We start from the raw sequence: 12,173 nt of genomic DNA on the forward strand, positions 1-12,173 counted from the left end.
CCTTGAGCTGCTTTTTCTTTTCTTGGATTAACTTTTCCTATACTCATTTATATTTTCCAGGTCTGGGTTAGGTTAAAATTTGAGAAAGAGCCCTCTTTGGGTGGAGGGTATGTTTTAATATAGCTTGCAATTGAGCATTTGTCCTTTTTTTCCCTGGCAAAATACTGATGTCCTGACCTGCTGACCTGGATTTTCTTTTTATTCTTAGATTCACAGCAGGTATGAGGGAAGGAAAACCTCCAAGCACAAGAGGAATTTGGCCATTACAGGAGGAGTGACCTTGTCAGTCATCGCATCCCCAGTCATCGCTGCTGTTAGCGTTGGTGAGCTATCGACCTCCGCTCCTCTGTTAGTGTACTGTAGCAGGTCAGCCGGCTGGCCAGGCGCTGCACTGTGGAGACACCTACGCTCTGGGCCGACTTTACTTCGGAAGTTAACTCTGTGTGTTCATATATGTGGCATGGAGGCAGGGGCACTTGTGAACGCAAAAGTGCAGTTGGAAGTAGAGGTCAGCCTCGGGGGCCATCTCAGGAGCCATCCACCTAGTTTTTAAAACAGGGCAGGGTCTCTTCCAGGCCAGGATCCTGCCAAATGGCTAGCCAGCCAGCCTCGGGGATCCACCTGTGCCTGCCTTTCCCACTCCAGATAATAACTGTGCACTAGCACTCCCTTCATGGGGTTGAAATCGTGTCTGCATGCCTCAGTTTACCAGCTGAGCCACCTCCCCAGCCTGGAAATTCGTCTTACTGTTACGACTGCATTACCAGGATGTGCCTCAGACTAGGGCCAGCAGCTCAGTCTGTCACACAGAAAGGCTGCATTAATGAAAATTAACACTGACTCTCACTTTTCCTACTTTTCTTCTGTTTGTCAAAGTATTCACACACGCACAAGACACTAATGCTTCACAGCCTCCTGGGTTACGGTAAGAGAATTTATTTTAGGAAAATTTAGCCCATAATCCTAGCACTCAGGAGATGAAAGAGTTTAATCAGGAGTTCAAAGCCACCCTCAGCATGTCAAGACCAAACTGAGCTACATGAAAGAAACCCTGTCTCACAAACAAAAGGAAGAAAGAAAAGGTGAATTGGAAATCATCTTATGAGTTTATCATTTGTCAGCCGTGATGCTGAGTGTCTCACATGTGAATCTGTGTAGCTTTCACAAGTGCCACAGAGACAGCACAGTTAGAAATATAAAGGTAAAAAAAAAAGTGTTAAAAAAAAAAAAAAAAAAGAAATATAAAGGTACAGTCTGTATGGATGCCGCTAAGGGCAAGTCACTGGGACATGCATGAAGCCAGGCAGACTTCTTGCTTGTTTGTTTTATTGTTTCTAAATTTATTTTGATGTGCATTGTTTTGTCTGCATTGCATGTGTCTGTCTGAGGGCGTCAGATCCCCTGGAACTGGAGTTACAAACAGTTGTGATGGGAATTGAACCCACGTCCTCTAGAAGAGCAACCAGTGCTTCTAATTGACTACTGATCCATCTCTCCAGCCCCAAATCCAGGCAGCCTTTCTTCTTAATGTGTAACAGCCGAGCTGCTCTGCCACACACAGCAGTGTGACTAGAGAATTCAGTCTGAGGGATACTCGACTCACAGTCCTTACAGTCATTCATCCCATGTCTGTTTGTATGTGTGGGCTTTATTATCTGTGTGCCTGGTGCCCCTGGAAGACAGAGAATGTCATTAGATCCCCTGGAACCGGAGTTAGACAGTTTCGAGCTGCTGTGGGTGCTGAGAATCAAACCTAGGTCAGTGCTTTTAACCACTGAGTGATCTCTCCAGCCTTCAGGCTTTGATTCTTGATTGGTTCTCAGCTTAGCACTTCAACAGTGAAAGGAGTAGTATAAAATCAACATACATTGGACACGTTGGATTCTACATGTATATTTTCTTTATCACTGGGAGGGTTCTATGACAGCCAGCCAATGGATTGAAGTCAAGACACCCAGACTTTTGTGACTGTCTGGTATGTTATAGCAGACAGCCTCTAGAGATGGCTCACTTTGTTTGCCTTTGGCTCTAGTGACTTGCTTGTGCCCAGTCTGGGAGGGAGAATCAGGACAATTGTAGCCTATTGACCTGATGACATGTTTCCATCTCTCTCCCCAGGTATTGGTGTCCCCATTATGCTGGCGTATGTTTATGGGGTTGTGCCCATTTCTCTCTGCCGTGGAGGTGGCTGTGGAGTTAGCACAGCCAATGGAAAGGGGGTAAAAATTGAATTTGATGAAGATGATGGTCCAATCACAGGTAAAGGAAGGACTTTTATTTCCATTTGAATCTATGGAAGGAAAGATAAAAGTCAGTAGAATTGAACACATATTTACAGAGAGGTTGTCATTGGATTTCTTTAAAATGAGCTTTGTGGGGGGTAAAGTATTTTTAGCCTTTGGTTTCTTGGTTCCAGAATTACCAGGTTAATTCCTGTTACTTGCCTATGTATGGCAGATACAAGCCAGTAGGACTTCAAGTAAGTGATGTGCTAGTAGTGTGTGTGGTGATCAGAAAGCTCGGCCTCAGGCTGCACTGTCAGTGTCAGAGGACTTTATACAACTGTTATCTTGCTTGCTGTTTACAGCAGCTCTCTGAAGAGGGAGAGCCAGGGCTGGTACCTCACCTCAGGAGGAACTGCCTTCAGCTTGTGTTTCCGTAGCAAGGGCTTCTGCAGCCCTGAGATGAGAGCAGATCTTCCAAGTCCTACTTGAACACTGTCTTCACCCACTTGCAACGCACGTTTCTGAAGCTTCGTAGTAGAAGCTGCCCAGGAGTAATCATAAGTTAAAGGGCCTGGGACACTTCCTTACACTCCTATCACTGGGGTGGTGAGGCAGGGGAGCTTGTGTTCAAGGCCAGTCTGGACCACAGGGAGAGCCTGACTCAAAGTAGAAAGAGAAAAACAAGTCAAGTGTGATAGTTCGCATCTGTAATCCTAGCACTTAGTGAGACTGGCTGATATACAAGGCCAGCCTGGGCTAAGTACTAAATTCAGGACAGCCTAGACTATAGAATGAGACCCTGTCTCTTTTTTTTTTTTTTTTCTTCTTTTTTTTAAAAAACCCACTAAGGTAGATAAAAATATCTGCTATAGACTGATACAGAAATAATAGTGCACTTGCAGTAAATGTGGTGTGACTTAAGAGACCCTGGGCAGTCATTTAATTCCAATCTGAAATAAGGGCTACCAATCACTCATTTATTGAGAAGATTAACTACAGATGCTAGCCTGGTGTCCGTTGTCTCACAGCAGCTGCTTGTTAAGTGAATATTGTGGTACTTTTCAGCGTGGAAATCCTCCGCTCTGAAGAGTCTGCAGGAAATGCCTACCAACCTCTTTGTATGTTATGTGTTTCAAATGGAGATGTTTGTTTCTACCCACAGTGGCAGATGCCTGGCGAGCCCTCAAAAACCCCAGCATTGGAGAAAGCAGCATCGAGGGCCTGACTAGTGTGCTGAGCACCAGCGGAAGCCCTACAGACGGGCTCAGCGTCATGCAGGGGCCCTACAGCGAAACAGCCAGCTTTGCTGCCCTTTCAGGGGGCACACTGAGTGGTGGCATTCTCTCCAGTGGCAAGGGAAAATACAGCCGGTAAGTAAAGAGGAGGTCTGTAACAGCAGTTGGAATTATTGTGAGAGAGCACTGAGCCATGTCTTTATACCAGGGATGGCCCATTTTTTTTTCTTTTTAAATCTTTTTTTTTTTTAATTTATTTTATGTATATGAGTACACTGTAGCTGTCTTCAGACACACCAGAAGAGGGCATCAGATCCCTTACAGATGGTTGTGAGCCACCATGTGGTTGCTGGGAATTGAACTCAGGATCTCTGGAAGAGCAGTCAGTGCTCTAACCACTGAGCCATCTCTCCAGCCCGAGGGATGGCCCATTTTATTTAATCATCGGTGGTATTTTTTTCAAAGCTTACCAATTCTTTGCATTGTAGTGACTTCCACTTAAAGAGTGATGTTGACTTTCTCTTCCTGCTGCATTGTCACACTGCTGCTCTAGGAAGCAAGAAGAATGGAGGGCTGTTAGGCTGCTCGTTGGCTTTATGCCGTACCACACTGACTCCCCGCTGCTGCTCACTTCACGACCTTCCTATTCCCACTGGAGAGAGCAGGGAAATCAGTTCTACGAATTTGTGTTAAGGGTACCTAAAGCCTTGTCAATAAAAATAACTGGTTTACTTGCATTTTGCTGATGTGACCTCCGTAATGCCATAATTACGTGTGTGTGTGTGTGTGTGTGTGTGTGTGTGTGTGTGTATTTTCAAAGATGGGTAACTGGCATTAGATGAGAAGCAGTTGAGTTCAGTGTGGGAAAAGCGGTCTCGTGGAGCACAGCAGAGCCAGGAGGAAAGGGAGGTAGATCCGTGTTTTCAGGTACCTGGAGGGCTTCCAGCTAAGCAAAGGATTAGTACTTGGGGACTGACTGGCAGCAGCCTCTGCTGGTTTCAGTGTGGAGGAAGCTGTAGGAAGCCCCCAGAGAGGACACTGTTTCCCAAACCCTGCGCTGCTGGTCCTGGGAGGTCAGGGTGAGACCAGATGGCTATTTGGCTGTAAAAAAGTTACAGTGGCAGATGGCAGATGGCGAGATCCTTCACCTTGTGTCCTTTGTTCACCTGGGAGCCTCTTAGAATAGATTTTAGGAGCATATTTCCAGAATTAATAACTTAGGCTGTCCTGGGATGGGACCTAAGGGTGGTCTATGTTTAGAAAAGACTCCCCAGATGATTCTAGTGTAGCCACTGGCATGAACCAGCCTCTGGCAGCCACCAAGGAGGTGGCCTGGTAGGCTTTGAGAAAGGCTGTGCCCACTGAGTGACGTGTGGCAGAGCTGAAGCTGGGACACAGGCCCGAGTGCACCCCCCCCCCTTGCCCTCGTTTTCCTAGTATGGGGCAGAGACCGGCAGCAGGATGGAGCTGCTGCTGACCTAGCTGCGTCTTCTGACTGGTGTCCCTTGCTAACGGCTCCTGCCCCACATGCTAGAGTGTTCACTGCTGTGCTCCCCTAAAGCCAGCTCCCCTGAATGAGCCGCAGACATAGTTGGAGCGTGACTTGCTGAGACTGCATTGCAGCCAGCAGCCGCTGCATCCTGTGAAAGCCTTTCCTTTATGGGAAGTGAGTGAGTCAGATGGGCTCGACTGGGAAACCCATTATGAGGAAATGATGTGCAGAACAAAGCAGTTTTGGACCAGAAAGGAAGCAGTTAGGGGTTCCCAGTCTTGAAACCCCATTAGGAAAGTGCTGTTGACAAGGGAGGAGGTTGGCTCCTGTATGCCCTTCATTCTTACAGCCTGGAGCTAACCCGATTACTAAGTGTGTGAGCTCTTCCTCTGTGTCCAAGGTAGGAAGGGCAAAGTGAATGAGGTGTGAGCTCTTCCTGGCTGGTGCTCACAGTGCAGGCAGAGTGGAGAGGGTGCGAGCTGGTGCAGAAGGTTGGGCACTCAGCTGGAAGGGAATAAGAGGAGACGGTAGTCCTTTGTTGTTAAAGACCTGGGATGAGTTTTTCAGGCAGAGGAAGAGACACTTTTGAGAGAGGGGATAGCATCCACAGAGCCGTGGAAGGGTAGGGTGTAAACTTGGCGGAGGGTCTGTGGTGCTGGACTTAGGGTAAGAACAGGAACCCGAGCGGGCTGCAGATCAGGGAGGGAGGGAGGGAGGGAGGAGCCAGGAGTTGGAGTTTTAGGATGGTTGGCTCTTCGCCTGCTCTGGAACGCTACTTGACTTGAATGTAGGGGCTGCAGGACAGGAGCCCAGTGTTGATTATTTAGTCAGGATTTACATTAAGCAGCAGCACTGGGGACAGACAGGAGGGACGATCTCAGTCAATGTGTAAGAGGACTGTGCGGCTTGTATCTGAGCTGTTCTGTTCGGCAGTTGGAGATGATCCAGCAGATTACCAGTTCTCAAGAGAATAATGAAGAGCTGTGTACCAGGAAACGAGCCGTCAGAACACTGCGTCTCATAATGACTTGAGCGTCTCCTCTTTACACAGGTTAGAAGTTCAGGCCGATGTCCAAAAGGAAATTTTCCCCAAAGACACAGCCAGCCTTGGTGCAATTAGTGACAGCGCAAGCACGCGTGCTATGGCCGGTTCCATAATCAGCTCCTACAACCCACAGGACAGGTATGTGGCAGTCAGAGCCCCATCTGGCCCTGCGGCCATCTAGTGGGAGATGCGGTGTGCTGCTGAACCCTCGAGCGTCTCTGTGGTGCGGAGTGCTCACCTCCTGATTCCTGTTAGCATTCGACTCTAGAGATTCTTTCTTCCCTCACTGTCTCCTCCCACCTCTTCTGCCTTCTTTTTTCTAGTTGTTGTAACTGTACCTGTTCAGATGTAACTGGTGTTAGCTAATGCCTGGGTCTGGGGCTCCTGTTGCCCGATGCTGGATCTTGTTTCCATAGTCTGCCTCACTTGGAGCATTGTGTCTGGCCTGTGTGATGGCTCCTCCATACTGCAGGAGGGAGGTCTCTGACTGTGGCACACTTACAAAAGCTGCCACGTCACTTTCACATTTCCATTCCGAGTGAGATAAGATGAGGCGCTCAGTTGATTCTGGAAGCTGTGTGTTCGCTGTAAATGAGTATGTACGTATGTACACCTGCAGGCCAGCAAAGGGCATCAGACCCCATTACAGATGGTTGTGAGCCACCATGTGCTTGCTGGGAATTGAACTCAAGACCTCTGGAAGAACAGCCAGTGCTCTTAACCACTGAGCCATCTCTCCAGCCCCTCCGGAAACTCTTTGGATGTTCTAAGAAGAGTTTTTAGGAGTATATGAATGTGCGTGCGTGCGTGCATGCGTGTGTGTAGAAAAGGGGAAAGTGAGAAATGAGTGCTCTGGTCTCCCTGGACCCACTTCTTCTAACTACTTAAGCCAGAGCCCACAAGCAGATATAATATAATATAATATAATATAATATAATATAATATAATATAACCTATGCGTGACTCTCAGCACAATGAATTTTGTTCCCATAGAGAGTGCAACAATATGGAAATCCAAGTGGACATTGAAGCCAAACCAAGTCACTATCAGTTGGTGAGTGGCAGCAGCACAGAGGACTCGCTCCATGTCCATGCTCAGGTGGCAGAGAATGAAGAAGAGGGTAATGGTGGCGGTGCTGGCGGTGGCAGTGGTGGCAGTGAAGACGATCCCCCTTACAAACACCAAAGCTGTGAACAGAAAGACTGCCTGGCCAGCAAGGCTTGGGACATCAGCCTGGCGCAGCCTGAAAGCATCCGCAGTGACCTGGAGAGCTCTGACACACAGTCGGATGATGTGCCGGACATCACCTCAGATGAGTGTGGCTCACCCCGCCCCCACACTGCGGCCTGCCCCTCCACCCCCCGAGTCCACGGTGCACCGAGCCCAAGTGCCCACAAGAGCCTCGCTGCTCCAGCCGAGGGCCAGACTGTCTTGAAGCCAGAAGAGTATGAAGTGGAGTGAAGGCCCCTGCTCTGAGAAGCACACTTGTTGTAACTGCATCTTTTGGAATCTTTTTTGGGGGAGGGTGGGGATTTATGTATTTTGTTTCAAAGATTCTCTGGTCAGGGTTCCCCCAGGGGAGTTCTGAGAAATTTGCAATTTCTTACCAGATAAAAAATGAAATTTGCCTCTAGTATCCCTCCCCCATCCTCTTGTTTTTAGTTTTAATTTATTGGCTAAACTGATGTTGGCAATCTGTGAGGTGTGTCAAAGAATGTACATATGTATGTGTGTATATTGTATGTATGCTAACATTATTGATGACACATTTTAATAAAGAATTCTGTGGTAACTGACCTCATGTCACTGTCCTTGGCTTGGGTAGTTCTGCAGAGCCAAGTGTTTATTGGAAGAGTAGTCTGTCTGTCTGTCTGTGAGAGGCCTGCAGTTTAACCCAGGGAAGAAGGGTTTTACTCCATCCAGCTGCAGTGGAGTCCAACCTGTAGAGCAGCGACTCCTCGTGACGGAGCAAAACCAGGCTTGCTGTAGACTGTAGTCAGGCCGAGTCTCTAGATAGGAAGGAGGAGCCTTTTTGCCCTCCAGAGGCAATTCTGCAGTTCTGCTGTTGGAGCCAGATTCATACCCACCACTCTGTAGTCAGTGTTGCGGGCAGTCTGTGGAGGGGGCTTGGTGAGCCCTGCAGGTCACAAGGTAGGGAGCAGAGTATCCTTTCTTGTCCAACTGGGGCTGAGACCCCAAACCTTGTGTTCTACCCCTGAGCTGTATCCCAGCCCCAGGAGCCAGTCCTGACTGGAGGAAGAGAGGTTTCTGCCAGGTCACCAGGCTGTAGCATAAGTGTTGGCTGTGCCCTCAGGTGCACACTCCCTGCTGCAAAAGCCGTGCTCAGGTTTGCCAGCCTAGTTTTAAGAAAGGCTAAGAAATGAGGCCTCCAGTGAGAGCAGAGAGGGGCCATGTCACCGAACCCTCCCTTGATCTTACACACTTAGCAGAGGTGAGCTGTTAGTGCTAGGAATTTGGGCAGTGTCAAGAGCAAGGTCCTTGGGGTGGCGGGTGTAGTTCAGCAGGGTGTAGTTCAGGGAATGCTTGGCTAGCGTGTGCAAGGCCCTGGGTTCAATCCCTGTTACTATAATGACAGGAGTGGTAATAATGTCTTTAGGGATGAAAGCTCTTACAGAGAACTGCAGGGAAAGTGGTCAAGAGACTGAGATTCCTGATGTGGCCGCAACAACTTCCTTTGTGACTGTCAGTTACTTTCCCACTCCCCCATCTTGCCCAATCCTTAAGCCAGAATCACGCAGCTTGTTTATCGCCTTAGCACTGGGCCCAGGGGAAAACTGAAAGCATCTTTGTCTGAGGACCAGCTGCCTTTCTGTTTCTATTCACAGGTTTACCTGCTGCCTTGTGCAGTAAAGGACGGGGCGTCCAGACAGCAGCCACTGGGGAAGATGATCTCAGGCTCCACAGGCTACCTTGTATTTCCTTGCACGCTGGCACAGGAAATGCTGATAATGGACTTGGCATCTCAGTAAGAAAGTGTCCCAGAGATGTCCCTGTGCGACTAAAGGAACCTGTTGGGGGGAAAGGCAGACGATCCCCACTCAAGATTTGCAATTCTTCTAAAGCCTCATCAAAAAACACTTAACTTGGATAAAATCAAAGGCAGTCTGTCAGAGTGCGTGGTCTAGAGTCAAACCTGTAGTCTTTATCTGGGCTGAGGTAATGCTACGGAACTGGGCGGGCTACTCTCTCGTGTCTGTTTAAAGGCCCGTGTTTCTAGCAAGGAACAAAGTCAAGGAGACTGGGTATCTTGATACTGAAACGCAGACCAAACTGGCTCTTTTGAAGTTCCCAGGCTTTAAAAGCTGAGAAGGCTCGTTAGCACCATCTGGAGGAAGAAATGGGTAATGCTCTTCCCTCATTGAGCATTCGTTCACTGAAAGGCCTAGGCCACTGTAGCTATGGAATGTAGCAATGAGTGGAGCACACAGTTTCCATCCTCACTGAGTTTACACTCCAGTGAGAAGAGACAGACGCCACCCGCATGAGGAGAGGTATGTTCCTGGGAGAGAGTGGCAGGCAGGGCAGTATTTTAGCTTTCCAGCACTGTGACAAAATATCTGAGATTTCACCTGAGAAGGAAAAAATGGCCGTGGTCCTGTGGCTCCGTTGCCATTGGGCCTGCATTGAAGCAGAACATCATGGTGGGGATGGGGTAGGATAACATGGGTAAAAGCTACTCAGCTCATGGCAGCCAGGAACCATGAAGGGATGTGGTCACAATATCCCACTCAAGGGCATGTGTCTGATGACCTAATTTCCTCCAACTGGGCCTTCTTTCTTAGTCTCCACCACCTTCCAACACCACCATGACAGCTAGGGACCAAGCCTTTGACAGACAGTCCAAGCCCAAACTACAGTAGGGAGTACAATCCTCTGGTGAAGACCTGACTGGGGAGAAGGGGACAGAGGAAAACCACAGCTGAAGACAGAGTACAGCGCAGTGTCTGTGAATGAAACACTGCGGGTCAAGTCAGGGAGCAGAGCTGCTTAAAAGGCAAGATTGTACAGTGCCTCGGAGCAGCTTGGAAGAAGAGGGCAGGAGGAGTTGCACTCAAGCCAGTGTAGGGGTGTGTGCAGCCTGCTTTCATGGGGCACATCTGGTCCCTGACATGAAAAAAGGCTTTGGGCTTGGCGTATGTCCCTAATACTCTATCTTAAACTGCAGAGGCCAGCAAGCTGGGAACATCGTGTCTTCCTTGAAACCAGGGCTCTGTGTGCAACTCGTCCTGCCAGTGAGATGTGCAAATGCAGTATAGACGGAAGTGACCAAGGGGGAGACTTTCTTGAGTTTCTTTGGCTAACGCTCCTGCAAAATGGCCTCACTTCAGATTGCTCCTCAGTGGTCCAGGGTCAGCAGTAGCTTTTGGGGTGTGGAAGGGCAGCCCCAGCCATGGGCAGCGGTTTGGTGTGTGTTCTTAGAGCCAGATGGCTCCTCGTCTTTATGGTGATGTAGCAGCTCCCATGCATGTGAGGATAATGTGGGAACCTAGAAACCCAGTCTCCAGCCACTCAGGGCTTTCAACTCTTCTGTGAGCACTTGGTTTGCCTACATTGAACCATTTCTACTTAAAATTGGTAGAGTTTTGGGTTTGTTTGTTTATTTGTTTTTCCCCTGTCACTTCTGTTGTTCTACCAGAAATAGTAACAACACAAACCTTAGCTCAGCCGTGACTAAATTCGGTTTGAAGGAAATGAAGATGTTCGGAAGGTGTCCAGTCACCTGCCATGCAAGACCAAGTGTCTGCAGGGAAAGGCCAGCACATAAGGAATGAGGGTGACAGAGTGGGAAAATGAGGGCTTCCAGACACATACAGTAGAGCCCTAAACTTTTTCCCTTATAGCAACAAGTCTAACATATCTGAAATAAAATGGGGCCAGGCCAGGTTTCCTGTAATGACCCTGAAATGAGAAGTGGGGATATTCCCTCAGATCTGGGTAAATCCATCAACTGCTGTCTCTACTAAGGACCTCCCAGCACAGAAGCAGCACTCCTGATTCCCTCATGTGGAGACCCTGGAGTCGCCACCTCAGAAGAGAATGCCCATCCCCACGCCCCAGCTACACCCCCCCCCCCGTTACCTCCACAGCAGAGCCGGGTCAGGGTCCCTGCCTCTGGAGAGATCGCAGCACTGGGACCCTCCGTGGGTCTCCTGAGAAACCTGGAATGTGTGGATTTGACTCTTAACACCGTCACCAAGATGAGAGAATGAAAATTTTGTTCTTGTTAGTCGAATTGGTCAGCATGGACAAAGACACTCTGGATTCAGTCTGGCTCCTGACTTTGGCAGCTAAGAATGGTTCTCAGCTGAGTGGCCGGATAAAACTGAGTCTTCAAGGTGGCCTACACTCAGAAATTGAGATGCCTAAAATTCCTTAGTCTAGTTGGAAGAATCAAAAGCACAAAGGTAGAAATGTTGACTATAGACCATGTGTGTGACTTTAGTATCTTTTTTTTTAGTACTTTTTTTTGAGACAGGTTATATAGGCGAAGTTCACCTCAAACTCACTACCAAAGACGACCTCGAACCTATTTTAAAATCAAGGTTTATTTTAGCCGGCAAAAAGATTTTTAGCAGGTGAGGAAACAAAAGAAAGGGTGTAGTGGCGGAGGGACTGGGATGAGCAGCGGCACCTGACCCAAAAGCCATGATCCTCCTGCCTCTGCCCCTCGGGTGCTGTGGGATTAGAACACACTGCCCACTTGGATTCTGCCATGCAGGGACGGAACACAGAGCTCCATCACGCCAGGATAGCGTCCTACCAGGCAAGCCATCCATCCCGACTCCTTAGCTTGCGTTTCTGTTGTCCGGATTTCTCCAGTCATTCTTTTCACCACGGGATTACTAAGGTCAGAAGCAAAGGGAATGCCTACTGCATTTTATTGGGTGATACTGGACGAACCCAGGGTCTCACGCATGGGAAGTAAGCACTTGCCCATCGAGCTACCTCCCAAAGCTGGACCTGAGGACTTTAAGGAATGTGGTCACTGAGACAAAATCCTGGGCATTTGGTAGGCACGGTGGGATTCTGAGGTGACAGGGCCAAGCGTTATTCTCCAGGCAACAAAACCCGGAAATTGTAGTTAGTGTACATATACGTGTATCTAAAGATCTAACCTGTCTGGAGCCACCGAAACAGAGAGCTGTGTTGGGTC

General features: G+C 48.6%; 1 protein-coding gene across 3 annotated transcripts in view; it reads left to right on the plus strand.

Annotated features, from left to right (window-relative positions):
• The window catches only part of Rnf19b (ring finger protein 19B), a 25,277-nt gene extending 16,148 nt beyond the window's left edge, over positions 1–9,129 (plus strand). The window contains exons 5-10 of one of the 3 annotated variants that reach the window (XM_039110126.2): positions 209–323; positions 2,119–2,259; positions 3,388–3,595; positions 6,004–6,135; positions 6,991–7,488; positions 8,845–9,129. In XM_039110126.2, coding sequence (XP_038966054.1) covers positions 209–323; positions 2,119–2,259; positions 3,388–3,595; positions 6,004–6,135; positions 6,991–7,459 — 1,065 coding nt within the window. In that variant the 3' untranslated portion in view covers positions 7,460–7,488; positions 8,845–9,129. Of the gene's footprint in view, positions 1–208; positions 324–2,118; positions 2,260–3,387; positions 3,596–3,948; positions 4,182–6,003; positions 6,136–6,990; positions 7,795–8,844 lie in introns of those variants that run through there. The other 2 variants (NM_001399205.1, XM_039110127.2) reach the window with 2 other exon arrangements.
• Positions 9,130–12,173: the final 3,044 nt, after the last annotated feature.

The sequence above is a fragment of the Rattus norvegicus genome, chromosome 5, assembly GCF_036323735.1.
Source record: "Rattus norvegicus strain BN/NHsdMcwi chromosome 5, GRCr8, whole genome shotgun sequence".
Lineage (NCBI taxonomy): Eukaryota > Metazoa > Chordata > Mammalia > Rodentia > Muridae > Rattus > Rattus norvegicus.